We start from the raw sequence: 15,229 nt of genomic DNA, 5'->3' as shown, positions 1-15,229 counted from the left end.
ATATGCAAATGAAGGGATTTCCAGCTACCTTTTCAACAGAACTAAACAGAGCTTCTAAACTAGTTTTTAAACAGTTTTATACTGGATTTTTATATAAGTATCTGTGCATCTTATTCTTTATAGTAGTGTCTATTACATGCAGATATATTAAAATTTGAGTATACTGTCCCTTTAAATTTGAAATACACGGATGTGAATCTCAGACAAGCCGAGAAACATGTTTGGCAATATCGTTAAAAAAATAGACAAACGCTTCACAAAGGTAAAAGCCGCGGCCTGCTGTACAACTATGTACGTGCACAAACACCTGACACACACTGACATCTGACAATAGAAGAAGCAAACATTTTGCACAAAAATGCTAAAGCTCCCATCTCACAAAACACCAGACACTCCTGTTTTTACGACCTACACATTCAGCACGAGCCCACTAATCCAGCGCAATCAGAACACCGCTTGCTTTCCCGGGTTGCCTCGCTCTCTACCTATTGGTTGGGAATAGCAATCGTAGATAAAAACTTTTGAAACTTGTAATTTATAATCTGATTGGTCATCCTGTGTATAGGGCAGGGACTAAGATACGCATCAAGTACCCAAGCTCGGATATGTATCAGATTACTATAGCAACTAGGGAGGAGCTCGGTTAGAGAGGCCAGTTGAGAGGGTAAACCTGACCAATCCGTGCCCATGAAAGAATATGAGCAAAATAGGCGTGTCATTTTTCTGTTGCCTTGCTGCTAATTGGCTAGCAGGTAGGACAGGCTGACCACTATTGGTTGGGCTATTTGGCGGATGAGGCGGCCTCGGAAGCGCCTTGTTGATGCTGTGGTGTGACAGTTAGTCAAAGACATGGACGGAACCGCAGACGAACAGCGTAGGAAAAAGGTGCAGGCTGGGCGGGCGAAGGTAAGTTCTGGGGTGGTTAGCGCTGCTGCCAGCAGCAACTGAGTATTGTGTTCTTCTCTGTTGAGCATAAGTGCAAGAAACGGCTCGTGAGTACAATAGAAAAGTAGCAGCTGAGAGTGACGAAACTTTAATTCTGTGAATAAAAGTAGCCCCGAGCGTGACTCTCTTCTTGAGAAAGTAAAGTAACTTGTCTCTGTGAGTTAAATAAACAGTTTACCAAAAACCTTTCTCTTTAAATGACCCATTTTACCTGCTGAAGTGAGTGTATTCACTTGTTTACAAATAGCTCCTTAGCCTTTATATTGGCATTCGAAATCACTGATTTAGCCTGTAGTATCCCTACCTAAATTGAAAAGTTTCTATACCTAGGTATAGACTATTAAGAAACCATGTAAACACAGTCAGCAGAAGAAATTGCACTCACAGTGGGAGGTTGAAAAGATAAAGCTCTAAAATTTAGTTTAATTGTTTTTTTCTAACTATTGTATAAAGACAGATATAAGAAAGGGAAGCATTTGAGTGATAAGATAATGAGATCTGATTTGCTGCAAGCCTAGCCTATATTGATGGGTTGTGGTTTTAATGAGCAAATCCAGCTATTTCTTTTGCAAAAAGAAGCATAAATGAGAAATGTCTCATACATTTTATATGCTACAGCTGGTATAACAAGACATGGGGAACACGTTCAGGGAAAAACAATTTTACAGTTTACTGTCCTTTTAACATTAGCTGTTGAGAGTGTAGGAGGACGTCTTGCACTACCGGGAAATTTGCTAAATGTGGCAGAAAGCCAATTAGCACTGAAGGTTTACTTGTATGCTGGCCTGTAGAAAGTTACCATACAGGTTACTTTCCAACAGTCACCCCACTGGAAGTGGTTGACAGGAAACATCACCCCACCACTTGTGGTTTAGGGAAATGTTGACCTCTTCTCTTAAGTAAGTCATTCCTTAGGAAAACATAATTTATTAAAAGTTGGATATATATATATATATATATATATATATATACCTCCCCCAGTTGATGGGTATACATTGGTCCCACTATATACGTATAGTGTCACTATTAGGGAATGTTAGTCCATAAGTGTGACTGCTGGTACAGCTTGGTGGGCATCTGAATCTTTCCTAGGGGAGCACAGTCTTAAAGCAGCAGTGTAGTCAGCCAAGTAGCAGATTCAGGAACACCCTTTAAAAAAGTCTGGTCTCTCGTCTACACCACCCCACTGGGAGGCTAATTCTGATGTTTCATATTTACTTGGATTTTCTATTGCCAGTACTCTGGTACTGCCATTTTTATCATAGGTGGAGGAGTAAACAGGAAAAACAGATATTTCACATGACAATATAAAGGTAAATTAGCTATTGGTAAACAATTTAATACACTCCAGCAGGTAAAATGGATAATTTCAAAAAAACATTAAAGGGAGCACATTTTAAAGCATCTTGTCCCTTTTAACTCTATACAGTATTATTGTTTGAAATACATTGCTGAGGAGAGAATGGGCTTCGCAAATACAAAATCTAAAAAGTTAGGCGCTAGAAGTAAAATTCAGGAAACCTGTCTCCTGGGAATTTTAAAGTATTTTTTTTTCTGTTCAAGATATTAAAATGGGATTGTATGGCATCTTGAGTAGAAAATAAATAAAGAATCTCAATGTGGGTTCTTTGAAAATGATAATATATATGAGCTGAAATGAGATATACTCTGTGTTCTCCACATAATTTTGACAGCTTATTGGAGTGCAGTGTAATACTTTGCAATATCAGTGTTCTGTTATTTATAAAAGATATAAAAAGCACACAATTGCATAATTTAACCTACATTTATTCAATGATGACTTGTACAGCAAACATTGAAATACATTTTACTTTGCTTGGCCTAAATTGTAGCCAGATGGCCAATAGAATTGGCAGTGTGATGTACTCCTCAAATAGGTCCTGGGAAGAATACTTATTCTTATGTTTTTTTTTTTTTAATTATTTAAAGGGATACTAAACCCAACTTTTTCCTGTTTTTCAAATAAAGATACAAAGAGAATGAAGAAAAAGTGATAATAGGAATAAATTATAAAGTTGCTTAAAATTGCATGCTCTATCTAAATCCATGAAAGAAAAGAATTTTGGTTTAGTATCCCTTTAAAACTCCCTACATTCAAACCAGTAAGATGCACTTTTAGAATAAAGCATTGCTGTTAGTTCTGTAGCATTGGGATGGTGAGACTAGAACGAGAGAAGTAATTTTATCTGAAGAAGTTAAATTTTCTTGGCTCATATCCCTTCCTCCCTTATGGTTTAGAATTCAACTAGTCACACTATAAATCCTTATAAATGCATACAGCCATTTGAAATCTGGCAATGTTTATCATAATGTGCTCTTTATGTTTGCAGACCAATAGTATTGTTTAATTTTTGCCTCTCATGCGTGGCACATGTGCTCAGTGGTCTGTGAGATGGAACATTTTTCCACAGAAAAGGGGAAAAAAAGGCTCCTGTCACAGAACAAAAAGAGGGAGGAGATTTCCTACGATTTTTATAATAAAAACAGTTAACTGCTCTCACATATTGAATAAACAAACAAAAAAACAACAAAAATTAGTACAGCATTTAAGGCTAAACCAGGAGTCCATAACTGAAGATTTAGAATGTCTCACTGACAAGACACAGACTGTGCCAGGAATCTTGAAACTTTTGTCAATGATCCATTTTTAAGCACTGGTTCCTTCCAATCTGTATCATAACCATATCCCTCTTATAGAATAATATCCTTGGGATAAGGGAGCAGATTTATAGGTACAGTAAAGTAAAAATGTAACTTTCATGATTCAGGTAGGGCATGCAATTTTAACAACTTTCCAATTTATTTTTATAATCAAATTTGCTTTGTTCTCTTGGTATTCTTTGTTGAAGGCTAAACCTAGGTATGCTCATAGGCTGATTTCTACGCCATTGAAGGCTGCCTCTTATTAGCTTTTCACAGCTAGACAGCACTAGTTCATGTGTGCCATATGCTGAAATGCAAGTTTTTAAAAAGCACTGAGATAAGGGAGCAGTCTGCAGAGGCTTAGATGTAAGGTTAACACAGAAGTAAAAAGTATATTGATACAAGTGTTGGTTATGCAAAAGGGGTAATCAAGGGATTATCTATCTATTTAAACAATATTTATTTTGTTTAAGTAGATTGTCCATTTAACATACATTATAAGATTGGTTAAAACAAGTGAAAACGATCATTAACAGTGACAACTAATGAGACAAAGCAATTAACCATGTACATTAAAAATTATTTGCTTAAAGGGATACTAAACCCCATTTTTTTTCTTTTATGAGTCAGATAGAGCAAGCAATTTTAAGAAACTTTCTAATTTACTCCTATTATCAATTGTTCTTCGTTTTCTTGCTATCTTTATTTGAAAAAGCAGAAATGTAAGCTTAGGAGTCGGCCTATTATTGGTCTAGCACCCTGGGTAGCACTTGCTGATTGATATCTACATTTAACCACCAATCAGCAAGCGCTACCAAGGTGCTGAACCAAAAATGGACCGGCTTCTAAGCCTACAAGTGGCCGCATGAAATCACTAGATTAATTTCCTTGTCGAGAGTTGCTACCACCTTTACATAAAACACATTCCACACATTCCTTTTTAACATATGTGGAGTGTGATTAAGTCATTCTGAGCATGCGCATGTCGAGGTAGCAAATCTCAACAAGGTAGCTCTTTTCTATAGAACACCGGCTCAGTTCACATTTTTAGCAACATGCATGTGTCAATTTAACGTATTTATTTGTTTCACAAATTTTAACATCATCAAAACAAAATCAATGTAAAAACAAATATAATTATATAGAAACCTGTCATCTAATGGAACATTGTAGACTGTGAAAGCTAGTGAAGTGGTAGAGTGCGAAAGCAGGTAGAGTGCCATTAAATATGTCCTGAGGAGCACACTGATTATCTATCTATCTATCTATCTATCTATCTATCTATCTATCTATCTATCCTCTTTATTTCATATATAATGCCAAAGTCAGTTACATTGCATGCATTATGTAGTGTTGTATTGCATTTGTGCATATTATATGCAGCTGTGATGACGTAAACTGCATGCTTTTTATTTCAGGTACAGTACCAGTGTATGTACTTTTGACTCATAATGCAGTGATGTAATTCATTTATTTTTTTAAACTATTGGTATGTGATTTAATGATGGACAAATATAAAAAAAAAAAAAAAAAATACAGAAGAAATAATGGTGTTGAATTTATGAGAATAAAAATCTTAAAAATATTGAGAACCCTCTGTTTTAATAATTTGCTTGCTTAGCATGCAGTCTACATCTGATTCTGTGTAGAATAGCAGTGCTTATGTTTTGGCATTAAAGGGACAGCATACACTCATTTTCATATAACTGCATGTAATAGACACTACTATAAAGAATAAGATGCACAGATACTGATATAAAAATCCAGTATAAAACTGTTTAAAAACGTACTTAGAAGCTTTCAGTTTAGCTCTGTTGAAAAGGCAGTTGGAAAGCCCACTGCAAGTGGGAAATAAGACACTCCCCCCCTCCCCCTTCTTTTGCATATGAAAAGACCCTTTACACAAACAGGAGCAAGCTGGAGAAGGTAGCTGACGGTATTCAAATAATACTTTGGGGCTTGGTTAGGAGTCTGAAAATCAGAGCAATGTTCTTTAAAAATAAGCAAAATTATAAATTTTTAAAAAACAAACAAACTTTATGGGCTTTATAAATAGATCATCTACAAAACATTTATGCAAAGAAAAAATGAGTGTATAATGTCCCTTTAATGAGACTCATTTTTTGTGGTGTTTCATATAACAGTATTTATGCAGGTGTCCATTTAAATCTCTAATCTCTCCCCAAGCTGCTTATCTGGCTTAATGATGGTGAGTTCTTCAGAGTGGTTACAGTGATTCCATCCTAGAGCCTTATTTTCCCGTGCTTTCTGCAATGTTTCATTCACTTTCTATATATCAATTTTTTCTGTACATATTTTTTTTGTTTAAAAATGACAATTTAATGCATATATGATAGAAGAAAGCTTAAAGACTGACTTATTTTAAAAAAAAAAAATATTCTGAGATTTTTTTGGTCTGTCTTGTGGTCTATTACATAATTATCTAACTTTGCGAATCTCAGATTGTGGTGTTGATGTTCTCTAGCTATCGGACAAACGATGCCCCCTGTTTTGTGGTCTTGTGTGCTGTTTCTTACCTACCTTTCCCTCTATCTTTCTTTTTCTTTTCTGTGCAGCTTGCTAACTTCAGACAGCGGAAAACAAAAGGGGAAGGCACAAATCCGCATAAAAAGACGTCGAAGAGGAAGAGTGCGCCTCTTCAGTCGCATGACGTTCAGGAGGAGGAGAACTCGTTAGGAGCAGCTGAGTGTGAGTCTGTGGAGTCTGAACTTGAGAATAGCTTGATAGAGAAAGAGGTAACTCTCTGAATATCTTTAAATTAAATTTGCAATGGAAATGTGGTTTTTGAACACTGCAGTAGGGATTAATTTTGATAGCTTGAATTATTTGTACATTACATAGGTTGACATTACAAAACTATTTAGTTTTTTTTTAACCATTGCCTTACTAAAGGATGTCCTCCTGATTTGTACATGTCACAGCAGACCTTGGGCAAAAATTCTCCATTCTCTGCATAGAGAACCAACTGACCGATCTTTCGAGCTTTGTTTTATCGAGCTACAGTGAATTTTTGCAAGCCAAATCTTAGACACATTCTAGAGGAAAAATGACATGCTCATATTTGTAAAGACATATACTTTTTGCACTATTGATGTTCCAACTTAGTGTTTAACCCCAACACATGGGCTAAACACACAATTACATTTTTGCTTAGGAGCGGCAGAGGACTGCTGGTCCCCAGCAGGAAACAGCTGGTGAACAAATCAACAGTCGGTGTAACACATGACCTTGCCAACCACTATCTCTGTTAATCTAGTCAGCTGCAGCTTTTATGGCTCTCAGCAGATCTTTAACTATGTGTTTAACCCCCTTTGCAGGGTTTAAATACATACATTTGAAGTATCAATTGTGTACAAATTTCTTGCTCTAACAAATTTAAGCACTATAATGTCTCTCTAAAGAAGCTGCATGAAACTTGACCTAGATGTCTAAAGCGAAACAACTTTGCTGCTTTGGAAGATGAAAGAAACAAGAGAGGCGTCTGTGTGTACCAGTAAATAACCAAATGATAATTTCCAAAGAGCCTTAATCAGGGTACTCACATTTGCATAGAGCACTCAGACAGTGCTATTGGAAACAGGCTGGATGTTTGACAGCAACCCAGCTCACTGATTGCAGAAACAAAATGACATCAAATCTGGCGAAGATAAGACAAAACAGGGCGCCTGTGTGTACCAGTAATAAACCAAAAAGTTATCAGTGTAGATTCTCATTCAGTATACTCACATTTGTGAAGAGCACTCAGACAGTGCTATTAGGCACAAGCTGGATATTTAGCAGCAAACCAGCTTACTAATATGATGGTAACACAGGCACTGGGACACAGGAACACAGGTACTCCAACATATATAGAAGAGTCTCAAAGGATAGAGACTATAAGCTAAAACTGCAGAATAGACTGCAACAAATGCAGCCTATAACTCCCTAAGGAGTAACAGGTAGGTAGGAAAGGCACGGTTCCAATGTATAATGAACAAAATGTAAATTAATTTATTGTAAATTGAAAATACAAAAAATACAGATAAAAATATAAATCTATGTGAGGAGAGTGCAGCATTACTGTATCATCGCCATCAGATCAAGACAACAATTGTCTTCACCTATCCTTGAATGAACTACACAGATCTTATTGGACTTTGTTGCTTGTAAATGGGTTTGTCCATATATAGCATTGGAATATTATATGTATATGTCTATTGTACCTAGAATTTTGGGTGTTAACAATACTACTACTACTACTGGTACTCGCATAACTGTTTTTGTGTGTGTATATATATACATATATAATTAATCTTTCACATATATGTGTTGGTAGATGTTGATGTGTAGAGCTTACACACTCATTTATCATTGTCCTAATACACTTATTATAGCGCTCCCTATTTAGAGCTAGTGTTACATATTTTGCTTACGATTATTTGAAAAAGTGAGATGTCCAGACCCTAACTAGTTTGCAGTTCCTAGGAATTGGTATTTCCCTCTTTATTTTTCCCTGGTCTTAATAAAAAAAAACCTCCACATAATAGCTCTTCTAAAATGAATTCAGAGGAAGAGAAAGGGGTTACTATGTAGCGTTGTAATAGAATAGGTAGTGTATTAATAAATATTTCCCATTTGAGAACGAAATGTTTTTTATTTGTGTGTAGTTCTCCCCTTTCACATCTGTCTGCTATAACCTGAACTGGTAAAAAGTTTGGAATAACTGCAGTAGCAGGACACATAGTAAAAGGCCAGTGGTTCCTGTCTCCGTAGCTCTGCACACACTCATCTTACATTGTTTTTCTAGTCTTCTGTCGCCAGAAATAAACTTTGCAGTGTGCACTACATAACACTTTGGTAAGTAGAATATATTTTGCATATATATATTGGTGCAGTTGTACAACTATGTCCCAAGCAAATATATCAACTTCAGATTTCTAAACCTGATGATTTAAGACATAAAACCAGACACTTAGAGCCTTATATTCAAAAGCTCGCTGCTCAGGTGAGATGATGTAAGACATCTTCTCAGTATGGAGAAGTCGCTAACAAAAATGTTAAATATCTTTCAAATTAAAATGTGTTTCTATCTTACTATGCAGGTTTTTGTATGAAGGAGAGACACCTATATAGCAATGTAACGGCTAAAAAAAATCCCCGATATTTTGCATGATTTCTTTCCATGGCAACAAGCTTTTGAATGCCAGGCCCTAAGAAACTTGTATCACTTTATGAAGCCCATCCATCACTTAAACAATATTTTTTTAATAGTTATGTAATTACTAATGTCTAGATTCCGTGTTTTGGGTTATGAGGGGTGCAGTGCTAACTTGCACGTTATTGTCACCGTTCACTTACCTACAGCGCTGGTATTACAAGTTTTCATAAACACGGCGTTATTAGGCAAGAAGTGAGCGTAGAGCAAAATTGTGCTCCATACCGCACTCCAATACCAGCGCTGCTTAAGTCAGCGGTGAGCTGGTTTTACGAACTTGTGCACGATTTCCCTATAGATTCAATGGGAAGAGCCGGCTGAAAAAAAGCCTAACGCCTGCAATAAAGCAGCGTAAAGCTCCGTAACGCAGCCCCATTGATTCCTATGGGGAAAAAAAATGATGTTTACACGTAACGCCCTAACATGAACCCTGAGTATAAACACCCCTAATCTTACATTTATTAACCCCTAATCTGCCGCCCCCGACATCGCTGACACCTACATTATACTGATTAACCCCTAATCTGCTGCTCCGGACATCGCCGCCACTATAATAAACATATTAACCCCTAAACCGCCACACTAGCAAACACTAGTCAAATAGTATTAACCCCTAATCTGCCGCCACCTACCTACATTTATTAACCCATTATCTGCCGCCCCCAACGTCGCCGCCACTATACTAAATTTATTAACCCCTAAACCTAACACCCCCTAACTTAAATATAATAAAAATAAATCTAAATAAAAATTCCTATCATTACCTAAATTATTCCTATTTAAAATTAAATACTTACCTGTAAAATAAACCCTAAGGTAGCTACAATATAACTAATAGTTACATTGTAGCTAGCTTAGGGTTTGTATTTATTTTAACTAGGTAGAATAGTTACTAAAAAGTTATTAACTATTTACTAACTACCTAGCTAAAATAAATTCAAATTTACCTGTAAAATAAAACCTAACCTGTCTTACAATAAAACCTAACCTTACACTACAATTAAATTAAATACAATTACCTAAATTACAAAAAACAAGCAAACACTAAATTACACAAAATAAAAAAAGAAATGATCAGATATTTAAACTAATTACACCTAATCTAATAGCCCTATCAAAATAAAAAAAAGCTCCCCCCAAAATAAAAAAACCCTAGCCTAAACTACCAATAGCCCTTAAAAGGGCCTTTTGCAGGGCATTGACCCAAAGAAATCAGCTCTTTTACCTGTAAAAAAAATACAAACACCCCCAACAGTAAAACCCACCACCCACACAACCAACCCCCCAAATAAAATCCTAACTAAAAAAAAAAACTAAGCTCCCCATTGCCCTGAAAAGGGCATTTGGATGGACATTGCGCTTAAAAGGGCATTTAGCTCTTTTTCTATTGCCCAAACCCTAATCTAAAACTAAAATTCACCCAATAAACCCTTAAAAAAACCTAACACTAACCCCCGAAGATCCACTTACAGTTTTGAAGACCGGACATCCATCCTCAACGAAGCCTGGAGAAGTCCTCAGCGAAGCGGCAAGAAGTCCTCAACGAAGCCAGGGGAAGTCTTCTAAGCCGGCAGAAGTCTTCATCACGACGGCATCTTCTATCTTCATCCATCCGGAGCGGGTCCATCTTCAAGACATCCAGCGCGGAGCATTCTCTTCAAACGAAGTCTTCTTCCGAATGAATGTTCCTTTAAATTACGTCATCCAATTCTGATTGGCTGATATGATTCTATCAGCCAATTGGAATTAAAGGTGAAAAAATCCTATTGGCTGATGCAATCAGCCCAATAGGATTGAGCTTGCATTCTATTGGCTGATTGGAACAGCCAATAGAATGCAAGCTTAATCCTATTGGCTGATTGCATCAGCCAATAGGATTGAAGCTCAATCCTATTGGCTGATTGCATCAGCCAATAGGATTTTTTCACCTTTAATTCCGATTGGCTGATAGAATTCTATCAGCCAATCGGAATTCCGGGGACACCATCTTGGATGACGTCACTTAAAGGAACATTAATTCGGGAAGAAGACTTAATTTGAAGAGGGTGCTCCGAGCCGGATGTCTTGAAGATGGACCCGCGCCGGATGGATGAAAATAGAAGATGCCGTCTGGATGAAGACTTCTGCCCGTCTGGAGGACCACTTCTGTCGGCTTAGATGAAGGCTTGTCCAGGCTTCGTTGAGGACTTCTTGCCGCTTCGCTGAGGACTTCTCCCGGCTTTGTTGAGGATGGATGTCCGGTCTTCAAAAAAAGTGGATCTTCGGGGGTTAGTGTTTAGGTTTTTTTAAGGGTTTATTGGGTGGTTTTTAGTTTTAGATTAGTGTTTGGGCAATAGAAAAAGAGCCATATGCCCTTTTACGGACAATGCCCATCCAAATGTCCTTTTCAGGGCAATGGGGAGCTTAGGTTTTTTTAGTTAGGATTTTATTTGGGGGGTTGGTTGTGTGGGTGGTGGGTTTTACTGTTGGGGGGTTGTTTGTATTTTTTTTTTTTACAGGTAAAAGAGCTGATTTCTTTGGGGCAATGCCCCGCAAAAGGCTCTTTTAAGGGCTATTGGTAGTTTAGGCTAGGGTTTATTTTTATTTTTGGCGGGATTTTTTTATTTTGATAGGGCTATTAGATTAGGTGTAATTAGTTTAAAAATATTGTAATTTGTTTTTTTATTTTCTGTAATTTTAGAGTTTTTTTTGTAATTTAGGTAATTGTATTTAACTAATTTAATTTATGTAGTTGTAGTGTAAGGTTAGGTTTTATTGTAAGACTAGCTTTTATTTTACAGGTAAATGTTTATTTATTTTAGCTAGGTAGTTATTACATAGTTAATAACTCTTTAGTAACTATTCTACCTAGTTAAAATAAATTCAAACTTGCCTGTAAAATAAAAATAAACCCTAAGCTAGCTACAATGTTACTATTAGTTATATTGTAGCTAGCTTAGGGTTTATTTTACAGGTAAATATTTAGTTTTAAATAGGAATAATTTAGGTAATGATAGGAATTTTTATTTAGATTTATTTTAATTATATTTAAGTTAGGGGGTGTTAGGTTTAGGGGTTAATACATTTAGTATAGTGGTGGCGACGTTGGGGTGGCAGATTATGGGTTAATAAAAATGTAGGTAGGTGGCGGCGATGTTAGGAAGCAGATTAGGGGTTAATAATATTTAACTAGTTTTTGCGAGGTGGGAGTGCAGCGGTTTAGGGGTTAATATGTTTATTATAGTGGCGGCGATGTCGGGAGCGGCAGATTAGGGGTTAATAATTTTTATTTTAGTGTTTGCGATGCGGGAGGGCCTCGGTTTAGGGGTTAATAGGTAGTTTATGGGTGTTGGTGTACTTTTTAACACTTTAGTTATGAGTTTTATGCTACAGCTTTGTAGCGTAAAACTCATAACTACTGACTTTAGCTTGCGTTACGAATCTTGCGGTATAGGCTGTACCGCTCACTTTTTGGCCTCCCAGAAAAAGCTTGTAATACCGGCACTATGGAAGTCCCATTGAAAAAAGACTAAGTTAATTTGCTTTACATCCAAAAAAGTGTGCGGTGCCCCTAAACCTGCAAGGCTCGTTGTACCAGCGGTAGAGAAAAAGCAGCATTATAAGCCTTAACGCTGTTTTTTTTTACTCATACCGCAAAAATCGTAATCTAGCCGTAATTGTGGTATATAAGACTCTTGCACAGGGACTATCAACTTTAAAAAGCTTGTATTACGAAATGAATATAGTAAAATTTTAGTTTAAGTAAACGAAAACATTTCCAATACAGTTTGAAAAAAATGCTTAATATATTTTTACGGGAATCATAGGGGGGGTGCTGATGATGAGCTTATGGAACAAAGGGGGCAGTGGCCTCAAAAAGTTTTTTAACCAATTCTTTAGAGGTTAGATCCACTTATTTTTTTAAACATTTTGCAAACTTATGTCTGTCAATACTGCATCTCGGCTTTGCAATTTCTGTGTGGAACGTCTTGCATGCTAACCTGTCATTTGCTGCTCTTGTCTCTAAAGGAAACTGTCTTCCATTGGTTTGTATCATACAAGGGAGTTCTTCAGAATTTGCTCCAGGATTTAACATGTTGTGTGCTCAAATATTTCACAGTTGGTGACAGCCATGCCTCCTCCAAGAAAGTGCAAAGGAGTCTGACAAACAACCTATAGATGTTCTAGTCATTCTGAGTCTCTAAGAATCAGATTAGCTAACACAATTTTCTTTCAGACACAATTTTTAAATCCTAAAGTCTGTATTCTGAAGGAGAAGTATTTTCCGACAATCGGGGCTTCTGTCAAACAATGGATTTGTTTTTAAGACCCAGTTTTCTTAAGTTGGTTTCATTCTCTTTTGTTATAGAGCTTTGGGAAACTATACCTAAGGTGGACGGTGCAATTTCCAATTTATTAAAACTCTTTACTATTATTTTAGTATCTAATTCAAATATCGTTATTATTTCTGTTACAGCAAATTCTACTCTTTAGTTTAACTGTCTTTCTGATCTCATAAGATTCTATTCTTGAAGTTATTCAAAATTGTTTGATACTTCATAGGTCATAAAATTATTTGTCTGTGATGCTATTGTTGACATAATTTAGTATTTATTATTTTGACCAATAGAGCTTGTAAGTCATTTTCAAAATCTAGACTTTTTTTTTTTTTTTTTTAATCTCTGAGATTTGTTATGATGCTGTAGTGGTTTCTTTATTTCTTTATTTTCAGACTCAAAAGCTTGTTATTATATATATATATATAAATATATATATATATATATATATATATATATATATATATATATATATATATATATATATATAGAGAAAAAATAATATAAAACCACCACACAACACCATTTTATCGACGAGTTCCGATTATGATATTAATGTGTGAATTGAGAGATCACGAGTGTGGTTATTTGACAGGTCGGCTATTACATTAGGTCTTATTGTGAATTGTCAGTTTTCTATTAATGAGGTAAGGGGAGAGGGTTTAGACGAAATGTTATGGTGTATTTTCAAAATGTGTTCACACACATATGGAAGGTTTCTCATATCAGTGGGGAGTTGCTTATTTTAGGGTTGTTTGGTTTCTCTATGCTCCAACACAGTCTCACCAGATGGGATGTCTCAGCTATCAGGTGTTCCAATTGCACCCAGTGTTTATGTTCTAGTGTATGTGCCAGTCAACTATTATTTGTAAAAAGATGGCATGTCTATATAGAGTTATGTTGGGTATACCTATGCCTCGATGTTTGGGGGTTTGCATAATTTTGCTATTGATCCTAGGTGGTTTTCTGTTCCAGACAAAGTCACTAAAGGCCTTTTGTATACTTGGGATAAAATTTTTGGGTAGTGCAGTCGGCAATGATTGGAGTATGTACAGTAATTTGGGAAATATATTAATTTTAAGGACATTGATTTTTGCCTAGCCATGACAATCTTTTTGATAGACATGCAGAGAGATCTCTGATGATGATTTTTTTTTTTTTTTAAACAGGTTCATAATTCTTTATGTATGTTTCTTCTGTTGTCCTTGCTAGCTTAATACCTAAATAATGTAGTATGCGTGGGCACCAAGTAAAAGGTGTTAGTTTTTAAACCTTGTTTAGAGTGCTCATCTAGGTTAATATTAGAACTTCCGATTTTGCTGTGTTTATCTTAAAGTTAGAGAGTGAATTAAAGGTTTGAAATTCTTGTAAAAGTTGGCGACTAGAAGATTCTGGATCAGTGATAGAGAATAGTATATTGTCTGCAAAGATCTACATAACATAAGTTTGTGGGCCTATTTTTATTCCTTTGACAAGTGGGTTTTGTCTAATTTTGGTTGCTATGGTTTCAATAAAGGGGGCATCCCTGACGGTTCCATTAGAGATTGTTAAGGAGCCTGATAAAACTCTATTAATAGCTTGGCGTTAGGGAGGGAATAAAGAAAAAATATTCTGATCAAAATTTGAGGGCCAAATACCATGTGTATTAATGTAGATCTGAGAAAGTCCCAATCAACACGGTCAAAGGCCTTTTCTGCATCAATAGACAATAGGAGTCCTGGAACTCCCTTCTTTCGAGCATATTAAAGGGACATTAAACCCAAAAATTTTCGTTCGTGATTTAGAAAGAGCATGCAGTTTTAAACAACTTTCTAAATTACTTCTATTATCTATTTTGCTTTATTCTCTTGATATTCTTTGCTGAAAAGCATATCTAGATAGGCTCAGTAGCTGCTGATTGGTTGCTGCACATAGATGCCTCGTGTGATTGGCTCTCCCATGTGCATTGTTCTTTCTTCAACAAAGGATATCTAAAAAATGAAGCAAATTAGATAATAGAATTAAATTGGAAAGTTGTTTAAAATTATATTCTCTATCTGTATAATGAAAGAAAAAATGTGGGTTTAGTGTCCCTTCAAGGCCCTGACTG

The 15,229-nt window shown here is 36.1% G+C and overlaps 1 protein-coding gene across 2 annotated transcripts in view; it reads left to right on the top strand.

Moving 5' to 3' along the window:
• The first annotated feature begins 837 nt into the window (after nt 1-837).
• Nucleotides 838-15,229, top strand: part of PCNT (pericentrin) — a 470,255-nt gene continuing 455,863 nt past the window's right edge. For both annotated transcript variants that reach the window (XM_053698889.1, XM_053698888.1), the window contains exons 1-2: nt 838-906; nt 6,186-6,365. In XM_053698889.1, the coding sequence (XP_053554864.1) occupies nt 850-906; nt 6,186-6,365 (237 nt within the window). In that variant the 5' untranslated portion in view covers nt 838-849. The remainder of the gene's footprint in view (nt 907-6,185; nt 6,366-15,229) is intronic.

This window comes from Bombina bombina, chromosome 1 (assembly GCF_027579735.1).
Source record: "Bombina bombina isolate aBomBom1 chromosome 1, aBomBom1.pri, whole genome shotgun sequence".
Classification (NCBI taxonomy): Eukaryota; Metazoa; Chordata; class Amphibia; order Anura; family Bombinatoridae; genus Bombina; species Bombina bombina.
Note: the sequence above shows the minus strand (reverse complement) of the source record. Positions and strands in the feature narration are given on the sequence as shown.